Source organism: Schistocerca gregaria, chromosome 7 (genome assembly GCF_023897955.1).
Source record: "Schistocerca gregaria isolate iqSchGreg1 chromosome 7, iqSchGreg1.2, whole genome shotgun sequence".
NCBI classification, from domain to species: Eukaryota; Metazoa; Arthropoda; class Insecta; order Orthoptera; family Acrididae; genus Schistocerca; species Schistocerca gregaria.
The window spans coordinates 482000553-482013804 of record NC_064926.1 but is presented as its reverse complement, the minus strand read 5'-3'; the positions used below and the strand labels follow the sequence as shown (position 1 = coordinate 482013804).

Below are 13252 nucleotides of genomic sequence, written 5' to 3'. Positions count from 1 at the left end.
CTTATCTCACCCAAATGACACACCCCCACCTTTTACCTTTTTTATAAGACCCTCAAACCCGGTCATCCTGACCATCCCATAGTTGGTGCCTTAGTTGATCAACATGTGCAGCTCTCTTCCCTCCTAAATTAAAGATACCAATTATTTCCCAGATCGTCTGAAATCCTTGCCTGCCCTACTTCTACCACCAAAATTGCTTGTCACCATTGATGCCAACTCCCTCTATACCAACTTTCCCAATATATAAATGGTCTGTCTGCTGCTGAACATTTCCTCAGTCAGCACCCACCTGATTCCAAACCTATGATATCGTTCGTGCTCACACAGTCAACTGTTACTTACCAATGACTACTTCACCTTTGAGGGGCAGACGTACAAACAGATAAGGGGTACAGCCATTGGAACCAGGATGACTTCTTGATGTGCCAACCTTTTCATTGGTCACTTGGAGGGGGCTTTTCTGGGATCCATAAGCCTTCAGCCGACGGTTTGGCTTAAATACATTGATGACATCTTTACCATATGGACTCATGGTGAGGCTAACTTGTTACAGTTCCTGGAATCTCTAAATGCATTATCCCAATTAAATTTCACATGGTCGTGTTCCTAATCCCATTCCACTTTTGTTGATGTTGATATCATCCTCACTGGAGGCCAGCTACGCATTTCCATCCCCATTAAATCTACTGACAAACAACACTACTTACATTTTGACAGTTGCCATCCTGGCCTTCCCTCCCTTACAACCTTGGCATTTGAGGCAAACATATCTGTTCAGATGCAGACTCTTACAGCAATACAATGATCATTATCACCTATGCTTTCAGTGTAAATATTTATCCCACCAGCCTAGTTCAAAAGCAGATTTCCTGGGCCATCACAGCCAATCCTGGTACCGGTGATACCTCCAGAAAACAGCTTAAGAGCACACCACTTGTCACCCGGTATTATCCTGGTCTTGACAGTATTAATATAGCTACTTCAACAAGGCCATGGCTTCCTAAAAATAAAGCCTTGAAATGAGGTCCATTCTGTCTGAGATTTTACCCACCACACCTAGAATTGCTTTTTGCTGCCCTCTCAATCTCTGCAATATTTGTGTCTCTACCCTATGGCGTCCTTGCTGCAAGACGTGCCCTATACACATTCCTGCCACCACCTATACTGGTCCTGTAATTGGCACAGCATACACTATTAAAAGGAGAGCCACCTTTGAAACGGCAAGTCATATACCAGCTGTTATGTTCAGCCATTTACATTGGCATGACTAACACCAAGTTATCAGTTAGGATTGAATGGTTATAGGCAGAGGGTGTATACTGACAACACACACTGCACTGCAACATGACAGTCATGACCTTGGTCTGTTTCATCACACGTGCAATCTGGATTCTTCCCTCCACACATCAGTTTCTCAGAACTCTGCAGGTTGGAACTGATGCTACACATTCAAGGTTCTTTCCACCCATCTTACCTTAATTTACATTAATTTCTTTGCTTTCAGAATTCTTCTCAGTAATTATTTCTGTCTGCACTCTGTTTTAGTTTTCTGCATCTCTTATTTTCTGACCTGTCTAGATTTTACCGTCCTCCTCCCACCTCTATCACAGATAATATAATTAGCTTTTTGCTCTTATTAACTCATGTATGATGTTTTAGTAGTAACGTGTGTCCTGTGTATCACCCATTCTTCCACCTTTAAGCTCTGAGGTTTTCAAATCTCGCCTGGTGCGGTCCCCAAAATCAGTCTTTCCTTCTCATCCTGTGCAGTAAATCTCCCCTGACCTCAGGTTCTAGGTGCCTTTTCCAAATTCTGTCCCTTTTTCTAAATGTCATCAGTCCTTTTCCTTCATCCCTCTTCATTCCCCCTCAACCCTCCTGCCAGAAGAAGGAGCCACTGGCTCTGGAAGCTTGCATATGTAATACCTTTTATATGTAGGTTTACTTGTCGTCACTTGGTGATAAATTGCGCAGTATTTTTATCCACCAAAAATCCTGTACGGAATTTCTACATTTCACTTTGCTAATAGTTGTAGCTATCAGTCACATGTTAGATGGTGCTTGCATTAAAATGAGACCACGATCATCAGAGTGGTACAGATATTATGTAAAATTTCAACAATACTATGATCAGAAGATCACATAAAATGACTTCAAATAAAAATATGGCAAGGAAAGTTCTGGTGGAACAAAAGTACTTTAGGAGTAAAGAAGACTACCTACTGAATACCAGGAACACTGGGAATTATTCTAGCTTTCAGCAGAAATCTTTTAAAAAGGTAGAGGATAAATACATTGTGCTGGCTGGAAACACTATGTTGGAAGTGCAATTTGGCAGGTGGTGGAGTTGGAGATGTGTAATAAGGGGCTCACAGGGAGGCATCAGGTGTGCAGTATAGGAACATGGGAGGGAGGGGGTGGCAGATGCACTGGCTCGATATGCGGCACATGGGCCCTGGAGCCATTGAGTTATGTGGTGTGCTTAAAGATGATGACATGGAAGTGTGGGTTGGGAAGGGATGACAGGACAGATGAAGGGGAAACTGTTTGATTGAGGGCATGGGTGCATTGGGTTAGCAGGGATTGAGGCCATGATGATTATGGGAGAGAAGGGTGTGTTACAAATTACATCTTTGTAGTTCAGAAAAGCTGATGCTAAATGGAAGAACTTGGATGCACAGATTGTGATGCAGCCATTGAATTCTAGCATGCTGTTCTCAACAGTGTGCCACTGAGTGATCAGCTCTTTTCTTCCCAACACTTTGGCGTGGCCATTTATTTTGGTGCACAGCTGGTTGGTGGTCATGCTTACATAAAACTCTGTGGAGAAATTGCAGCAGAACTTGTATATGATGTGGCTGCATTCATAGATGGTCCTGCCTCTGACAGAATAGGATAAGCCTGTGAAAAGACTGGAGTAGGATGTGTTGGGTAGATGGATCAAACAGGTCTTGCATCAGGATCTTCCTCTTATCTATGATTCTTGTGGCAAGGGTGGTATTGGGAGTGGCATAGGGCTCATATCCCTCACGGTGTGGTTTGTACAGAGTGTGTGTGTGTGTGTGTGGGGGGGGGGGGGGGGGGGGGGGAGGAGAGTGATCACAAGCATGCACATAACTATTAACACTCTAGCTCATTAAAGTATTTCTTCTCAAAGCTAGTATAATTTTAATTCTTTTCAGTGTGCCTGTTTGTGTTGGTCCATGAATAGTCTCCTTTACTCCAAAAGTATTCATAAGTTGTTACAAATATATACCATCATAGTACAAGGAAGTTATGTCACCAGAAGTGTGTCATCTATTGTGATAAAGATTGCTCATTATAGATGTACATGAAATTTATAAGTTGTGGCAAAATGTGTGTGTGTGGGGGAATACAAAAGATAAGTGTGGTGGACAAAAAAAATTGTTTTTCATATGACATGTGACAGCTGTGGAGAACATTGTTATTGTGACTGCATTGTTCTGTTCAGAACTCATTGTTCACTTAGCTGAGTGTGGCTCTGATTTTGACCTTCATTGTTGCCCTTTGCTCAAACAGTATGTTTTCTATGTTTGAATGTTATGTGCTGCTTCTCAGTCCCACTAGATCTGTTTTCTACTGTATTTCTGCTTAAAGTGATTTTTCTTTAGTTAGTCTCCATCATTTTTCCCAGTCTTTCACAACTCCCTTCTTGTGTTTTAATCCCTCAAGGAAGGCTCTTCAGTTCTGTAGATATGTAGTTTGATCTAAGTTATTTTAGTCATTCATTAGTTGCTAATGGGTGTTCACTATCAAAGTGAATGCCTTTTTTTGTTCAGTATTGATTATTGCAATACTGACTCATATTTTGTGTTTGAACATTTCAGGAAGCTATTATCTTCATTGAAAGCAGTGTGCTTAAATTTAAAATACTTTTTAGGTATTTTTGTGAAAACAGTTGAGGAGGAGAGACTAGATGTGAGTTGTACATAAAATAAGGGAAAGGCAACCAATCAACTATAGCGGATTGAAGTGTGGAGACAGAAAACGTAACATAAAACAGCATTCGCACAATAGCTTTCGATCACTAGCACTTTTCCTGGGTAAAGTGCCCACATTCACATTGACACCCAAATACACCCAACCATGGCCAGGACAAAGCTAATTATTGATACTTCAGTATTGAAAGCAGGTACCTGAGCTGATGGAGATGGAGAGAGTTTAGGGAAGGTTGCAAGAAGGTGCTAGTAGGAAAGAGGCAGATCTTGAGACCAGTGACTCCATAGCTGCACAAAAATAAGAAGAGAGTACAGAGAGTAGAGTTAAAAGAGCTGTAGGAAGAGGGAGAGGTTTAGGGCAAGGTGATTGTGAGGGTGCAGGCTATCTCAGCATATCCGGCATTTTTGCAGTGCCCCTGGCCTAAACCCCCACTAGCATATTCCCACTGTCTCACTTTACCTTTCCCTTTCATCTTCTGTCTTTACCACTCCATCTCCATCCAGGTCATGCTCTATGCCCTCCCACCACTCTTCCCCTCCTACCATGTGGGTGTTGCCCCCCCCCCCCCTCCCCTTTCCCTCTCTCTCCCTCTCCTCTTTTAAGCTCCTCTACTTTCTCTCTCACCTCCCTCTTCCTTCTCATCTTCAGCTTACTCTTTTTCCCCTCCTTAGCCCTTCCTCCCCCCTCCCCCACCTCCTTCTTCCTACCTCTGCTCTGTCCCCTGTACTCTTCTAATCTAGACGTGTGCCTGCAGCCATCTGTCCAAAGACTTGCCTTCACCCTGCTACCTCCTCCTTGCATCCATCACTATCAGCACCCCACTTCCATCAGTGCAGCCAATTACTTTCAATAATCGACTATCAATAATCAGAACTGCTTTGGCTGCCGAAGTGTGCTTTTGGGTGTCTGTGTGGTAGTGTGTGGGTGAATATATTTACTTTTGCTAGAAATAGGGATAGGGCTTGAAAGCTACTGGGAATGCTGTTTTCTGTTACATGCTTCTGTGCTCCCTGCAGAGATCTGCTGTAGGCGAATGCTTGCCTTTCCCTATTTTACATATTGCTCCATCCAGGAATTTCCATTATGGTTATAATCGTGGATTGACTATTCACATCATTTTTCTTTGCTACAAAAATAAGGAAGATTTGAAACTTTCAAGTAATTTACAACTTTTCTTTTCAAACAGTGGAAACACCAGGTTGGAATATCAGCAATATAAGGGAAAGGTAGATTACAATTTACCACAAAGATGACCCTTTAAGTTGCAGACAGTCGCAATTAAAAGACATTACACATTAGCTTTCAGTCACAGCTGTGTGTGTGTGTGTGTGTGTGTGTGTGTGTGTGTGTGTGTGTGTGTGTGTGCGCGCGCGTGCGTTCCTCTTTGTTTTTCTGATGAAGGCTGTGGCCAAAAGCTAATGTGTAAGTTTCTTTTAATATGTTATCTTTACAGGAAACAATCTATCTTTTCCCTTACATTGTTGAAATTCTATTTTTGTAACTTTAGAAAAAGTAAATAATTGGATGCAGCTGAGCATTACATTCAGCATTCTCAAAATTTGGTGTATAATGGAATACTATTATAAAATTATTTTCTTTGCATTTCTTTTTGTCATTTAAATAAAGTATTGAAATAAAATAAAATAGTGAGTAAATCGACACTTGTCATGTTTATGGTATCTCAGAAAAGAAGCTTGTTTCTTGACAGTGGAAAGTTCTAAAGCAATCAAATAAATTTGAACAATTTTTAAAATTTACTCTCAGTAATAAAATTTTAATGTGCTGTACTTTCATGTCTATTACAATTTTTACTATTTAGGGAATTTACAAGGCCATTTTCAGATTTTGAGTATTCATTAAAAGTATGGTTGATTAAGAATCTTTTGCAAGTAAATATAGATTTTTTTTGCTTTGGTTTAAGTGTTTGTTTCATGTTTCAGCAATCTGCTGGAAAAAACAACAGAGGGGATCCTAAAGGCAGCTAAATTGGGTGATATAAAACTGGTAAGTAGTATTACGATTAAATAAATGAAAGTGTTTTAAAGGAATGTATTGTGACATGAAAAACAGGTATTTAGTGTTATCTTTTTATGAAGGACTAGTTATCAGCTCTTAAGATGATGATCGTAATTGATAAAAAATCTTTTATCATCTGAAGGAGATGGGGAAAAGAGGTACATTCATGTAAACTTACGAAAGTTCAGATAAGAATGACTTTATTGTACAAAATAAATGGTGTCCCATGTTTTTGAAAGCAGTTATGAGGAAAAAAGGAGGAGGATACAGAATTAAAATTGTAATAAAGAATGGAAAGGGAAGTGAAAGTACTCAGAATCGAGGAACCGAATAGCAGGCAACAAATGAGAGGAAAGATGGTGCTGAAGTGTTTCCGAGTGTGGTGATTGTCATTGTAGGGAAGTTTAAATTCAGACTATGAATTTGGTTCTGAAACTATATTGCCTTATTTTTTTATGGAACAAAACTTACTAATAACTTTACAAATTGTTTTACATTACAACAAAAAATTAACGTTTTGGATAATAATACAAATATTGCCTTGTTTTATACTTGAGTTGATATGAATGATGCCTTGAAATTTTGAAGTCTTAACTCACTATTGTTGTGGCTTCCTTTTTTGTTGGAAAGGAACCCATGTTTGTACACTTACAACAAGCCACATGATAAATACAATGTGATGCATAAGATGATTATCTCACATTATTAATAATGGGCAAAGACTGGCGAACATGGCTTCACTGGACTTTTTGTCCCTCTAATTATGATGGTGTGACATGCTGCCAAATAATTATGCATATTGTTAGGGAATCTTGTTTGATGTTTTGACTATATGTGTGAGTACTAAAATGTACATGAATACTCTGCAATTCACATTTAAAGGCATGGCAGAGATTTTGTAGGAATACTTTCAGACTACTTCTGGACCATTCCACTCTCAAATAGCGTGTGGGAAAAAAGAGCAAGTAAACATTTCTGTCTGATTTGTGTTATTTTATCGTGATGGTCATTTCTCCCTATATAAAAGAGAATCAACAAAATATTTTGACATTCAGAGGAGAAAGTTGATGATTGGAATTTTGTCCAAAGTTCTTAGTGTAACAAAAAACACCTTCATTTTGTGACGTTCACCTGCTTTATCATCTCATTAATGGTCCTTGGTGTCAATGTACTGCATTGTTATACCGGCTGAAAAATAGGAGGTGGAAGTTCAACACTGTCTACTGTAAATGATGTAGGCCACAGTTGCACAGTTGCATTTCATAGTTCTTTACTTTCACTGTTCACAACCCCCACCCCCCTCCCCTTAATAATACACAGTTATATGGCCAGTTCACTATTGGTTAACTTTTGATAAGCCTCATTAATAGTTTGCAGGCATACATCACCATACTGCTACAATAGTTTGGTGTTGAATGTCTATGAGCAGTAAAAAGCTAACGACACAGTTCTTGCAGAATAATACAGTACGTATTGAACAGACACCGTCATTGATTCAACACACAGCCTATTTGTGTTACACTTATTTCACGGTTAAGGTGCTGCAATGTTGTTGTTCTAACCAGCACAGGTTCCTCATCTCAAAACTGGCTGTGGACTGACTGTCTCGGGACCAAAAATCGGGACCAAAAATCATCACAATAATAAGCATGGAAATTATACATTGCTAGATGTTTAAGTTACAGAAATTACAATTAAAACATAACTCCTTCAATTTTATGAATATATAGAAAAATTCCATCTTTTTAACAGTTTATTATACTAAAAGTGTTAAGCTGTATTATTTATTTAAATGATGAAATTAACAGTATAGTTATACAAACAGTACTTTTGAAAAAACTGGTAATTAGTTTGGAATTAATTAAGGGTTAGCTTTGCTAATATGTTTTTGAATAGAGCCAAATAAATACTTAAAGAATGTCAGTGTTTTGCCCTCCAAATGTTTATAATTAGTACAGAATTTATATTTATTTATAAGTCAACAATAGACTCTAAGTCACAAAACAATTACTAATTTCACCCTATAGCAAAAGATATTAACTAGCAATAGTCAAAATAAGTTGGAAAATCAATTACACACTTAAAACTAAGCACAACATTAGATCTGATGCTATATTATTTAAAACTGAGGACCAATCTCTCTCTTTTATGAAAATGCAGATTACACTCACTTATGTTAATGGTAATTAGTCAAAAATGAAAAAAACAAAATGAATTTAAGGAGGTAGATGGCAAAACAGGAGAGGAAGATCCCAGCTTGCCTTCACTATTTTGTAATAATACTTAATGAGCTATCCTTTTTTGATTTTTTTCAATGTTCTCCATCAATCCTGTCTTGGTAAGGATCTTATAACCCACAACAGTACACCAGAAGAGGACAGACAAGCACAGTGTAGGCAGTCTCTTTAGCAGATTTGTTGTGTATTCTAAGCGTTCTGCTAGTAAAATGTAGTCTTTGGTTCGCCTTCTCCACAACATTTTCTGTGCGATGGTTCCAATTTAAGTAGTTCATACTTGTAATCCCTAGGTATTTAGTTGAATCGAAAACATGTAAAGTTGTATGATTTATCATGTAACAGAAATGTAATGGAATTTTTTCAGTACTCATGTGGAAGACTTCTCACTTTTTATTGTTTAGGGTTAATTGTCACTTTTTGCATCATGCAGAAATCTTACTTAAATCATTTTGTAATTTGCCTTGCTCTTGTGACAAGTTAATCGGATGATAAATTATAGCATCATCTGCAAGCATGCTAAGATTGTCTCCCAAATTGACACTAGACCATTTTCTCTGAGGTGGTTTACAATGTTTGAATCCAGTATATGTTCCAAAATTATACTGCTGATTGATGTTAATGATATGGTCTATAATTCAGTGAATTACCTCAGTTCCCTTTTTTGTTTATTGATGTAGCCTGTGCAGCTTTCTAGTCTTTAGGTATGGATTTCTTGCCAAGTGAGTGGTTCTACGTGATTGCTAAAAATATAGCTATTTTATGAGCATACTTTGAAAGAAATCTAAGTGGTACACACTCCGAACCAGAAGACTTGTCTTTCTGAATGCATTAGTTGCATCTCCATACCTTTGCGACATCATTGAGAGTTAACAGTGAAGATGCAATAATTAATTTTCTTTGTCGATTTGTGGAATATGTTGCTAATAGCATCTGTATTTGTGCTGGTTCGAGGTTTCACAGTAATGTGGAATCCACTTAATGTTTTGAACCTCCTAAAGATAAAATATGAAGAAAGTGGCATGCAATCAAAATTGTACACTTCCCCTGCAGATCTACATGAGTGTTATTTGCTAGTTAATTTCTTGGGCATTCATTACCGTCTTAACGTTTTCTTAAAAATTATGGAAACATCAGAAGAAACAGGAAATAATTGGATGATTCTGTGAATTGTGGTTTGAACAATGATTGTTATGCTAATTAAAGTTCAGAACAAAAACAGAGTAATGGTATATAAAATGGTTGGAGATAAAACAGCAATATATTGCAAATTATCGCTTAAAGAAACAAACAAGATTGCAAATGATCATTCACAGAACAGGTGTGTTATGCCACAGTCATTTACCGCAGCTTCTGCGATACATCTCTGCCTTCAGGAACATAAAGGCAAATAAGGAAAAATTTTTACAAAAAGACTGTTTACTTGCAAAAGTCTTGTAATTGATGTAACAAAATCTGGAAAAATGAGAGAAAATTATGTTCAGTGTTACATTTGAAATGGGTTCTTAGCATTTGCAGAAAATAATGCACTGGTTTTGTTGGACTTTTGGCCAGGACATGACACCTCTGTCATTAGGAGGATGACAAATAGATATAATTCTGACTCCACATGGAATATGGAATTAATGGTGTGATTCACCCTCTTCATAAAAAAGGTTTTCAGCAGTGTGAAAGCATTTTCAGAAAATTCTCAGACTGTATGATTTCCGGCAGCCTCTTGTTGTTTCAGGTTTATCTGTGAACTGTCATTATTAAACTTCAGTCATTTCTGCATTTTCTGTTTGTAGCACTGCATTTTACAAATTTGGCCAAGTATGTCTGGTATGCCACACAGTATGCAGAACAACTGTGATGACCACTTCTTACTCCATTCCAATTCTGTCTAAATAAAACTAGTAATTACTGTGAAGCACTTGAAGCTTTAATTTTTCTTTTAGCAGGTGTGTGTGTGTGTGTGTGTGTGTGTGTGTGTGTGTGTGTGTGTGTGTGTGTGTGTGTGTGTGTAAGAAAAATGTTTTGTGTTTGTCATCCAGTTGGCACTTACTATTTTTGTGATGAATACTGGGAATAGTTTATTTATTTGTTTTATTTATTGTTTATTTATTTTGATCCAACATCAACTGATTAAAAAAAAAGGTTTTTTTTGTTCCAGTCTTCTGGATACGTCAGAGCCTTACTTACTAGGGTTACATATTATTGTCTGACATTCAAATATTTACAGTTTGTGACACAGTCTGAGATCTGAGGTTACATATGTTTTTAGATAAATGGTCTTCCATCATACGAATGTACTAAATCTAGAAACTTATTTATTGAATATACGAGATTGTTTAGGAGCCATAATTTTAATTTAGTTTTTAGTGTTGTAATGGGTAATTTGGAGATATTAGGATGGAAGCAATTTAGTAGTTTTATGCCTGCATAGTGAGGGCTTTTCTCATAAAGTGTTGTTCTATGATACATGATGTGGGGTCTTTCTCTACCTCTAGTGTTGTGATCATGTATTTCTTTATTAAGTGTTTTGTTACTGTTTACTGCCATAATGAGTATCTCCAGCACATACATGTTATGAACAGTTAGTATTTTAAATTCTTTAAACAAATTTCTGCAGGACACTCTGGCACATTTCTTTCCCATAATTCTAAGTGCCTTCTTTTGTAAGATAAGCACACTTTTCATATTACCTTTACTGTTGGATCCCCATACCTCTATACCATAGCTTAGATGGGATTCAAATACTGCAAAATATATTTGCCTCAGAGTGGTGATGTCACAAAAAGGTGTTAGTTTTCTTAGGACATATATGGTAGTACATAGCTTTTTGCAAATATCATTCACGTGAGCAGACCAGTTTAACTCTGCATCATGTGTCAGGCCAAGAAATTTGATCAAGCATTGTTTTTTAATGTATTCGTCACCCATTAAGATTTGGTTTTCACGAGCTTTTTACCTCCCAACATCAAATTCAATACAGACAGATTTATTTGTGTTTAATTTTAGTTTGTTTTCATTAAAATACTGCAGAATTAAGCCTGCTGCAGTACTGGATTCCACTTCGAGCTGCGAATTGCTTGGATTGCAGCATATTAACGTGGTATCATCTGCATATAAAATAGCTGTTGCATGGTTTGTTATGGACTGAATATCATTAACATAAATAATAAAAAGAAGTGGTCCTAATATTGACCCCTGTGGAATACCAAAATTTAGGTCAGTGGTGTTTGATTTGTATGCTCCCTCTGTAGTGCTGATACACACAGACTGCTTCCTGTATGTCAAGTAGGACCTTATCAGATTTTGGACTCTGCCTCGACTGCCATAGTTCCACAGTTTGTCCAGCAATACGGTCGTATCAACACAGTCAAATGCTTTTTGTAAGTCCAGAAAGATGCCACATACATGTTATTTATTATCTATTGCTTGAGTGACACCTTCGATTACGTTCGATGCTGCTGTAATGGTGGACGACCCCTTGACAAACCCATACTGCCCTTTAGAAATCCTTTTTTGCATACCAGGAAGTTCCAAATTCTTATGTATATTACTTTCTCAAAGATTTTGGATATTATTGAAAGAACAGAAATGGGTTGAAAGTTTTCCACTAGACTCCTGTTTTCTTTTTTAAAAATAGGCACAACTGGAGCAATGTTCAACTCTTCTGGAAACAGACCATCTTCCATATGAGAGTTGATGACTGTTGATAAAGGTGATGCAATTTTAGGTATACATTTCTTAAGAGTGGCCAGACTTAGACCATCATATCCTGCTGCATGGGAATTCTACTCATTATTTTAATTATTTCTTCTTTACTTGTTGGCATCAAAAATATACTTTCTAACACTGGTGTTCCTCTGTATTTGTATTTATGATTTTTAAGCTGATTGTTTATGCTGGAGCTAACAGAAGCAAAGTCACTCAAAAATACATTATTGTGATTTACTTTCGTGAAGCAGCTTGAGTGATACCATATATGTTTTACTGGACATGTTCTAACACCGGTTTTCACTTTTTCGCCACACGAGCGACACGTCACTGACTATAAAAACTCGTAGTTTACAGAGCAATTTTCTACAATATGTATATATGCCACCATCTTTCCTATTACATACTGTTTCATTGTTTGCAAAGTATACATTATTCAAAAATTATCGTAAGACCTGTGCTACAGGAATTGTTGTAAAGTATTTAATGTCAACAAATTAAAGTCCCGACTGATGGAAGTCACCTGTAATGTAACATCATATACTGCCTTGATTTTATTTCTTTTGCAAGTGATTTGTGTAACAACCACATTTCTGCAGCATTTAAGCTGTCAATATGAACTGCAAGTCATTCAAAAAAATTATGATTTAAGTAATTTTTGGTATGATTTAATATGTGTGCACTTTGGACTCTTCTCATGACTGTGTCTGCTTACTTGTCGAGCCATGTGCTGGCAAGGAAGGACTGTTCAAACTGATGTGCAAGTAGTTCTTCATGCAGCAGAAATGAGTAGCTATAACTTTTTTTTAATACTCGCAGTTCGTCTTAGCGACTAAAATTTCGACATGTCATTTCTTTCAATGTATTCTTCCTGCATGAAAAATTTCAGGGTAAGTTTTGACATGTCAGATTGGACCACTGCCTTCTCAGTGGTTGATTCCTTTCTGCAATGGCTATGATCAAGGTGTTAGATATTCTGTCCATTCATTAAATAAATAATAAGATGCTGCAGGATTGTGTACTTTATTCAAAACAAGTTTACTAATCTCTCGGCATTTTAACACAGTCCTTCCAACTCTCTACAACAACTGATGACTTACAACCTGCAAGAGCAACTCTGGTACAACTAACTTACTACACCAAAAACTTACATGCACGCCTTGTTGACGAGAACAGAGATAACAGTTTCAGTACAAAGAAATGTGTATACTGTTGATATAATGAGTATAACCAAGGCTTAAATTTTGTTAATATTTCATGAAGAAAAATATGCTGCTATTAATTTACCTTTCATTAATTATGAAAACAATAATCAAAAGCATAATTTAAATAATTCAAAC

General features: G+C 37.2%; 1 protein-coding gene across 3 annotated transcripts in view; it reads left to right on the top strand.

Annotated features, from left to right (window-relative positions):
• LOC126282166 (eye-specific diacylglycerol kinase) overlaps positions 1-13252 on the top strand; it is a 1350273-nt gene that overhangs the window by 1283116 nt on the left and 53905 nt on the right. For all 3 annotated transcript variants that reach the window (XM_049981691.1, XM_049981690.1, XM_049981689.1), the window contains one exon: positions 5901-5964. In XM_049981691.1, coding sequence (XP_049837648.1) covers positions 5901-5964 — 64 coding nt within the window. The remainder of the gene's footprint in view (positions 1-5900; positions 5965-13252) is intronic.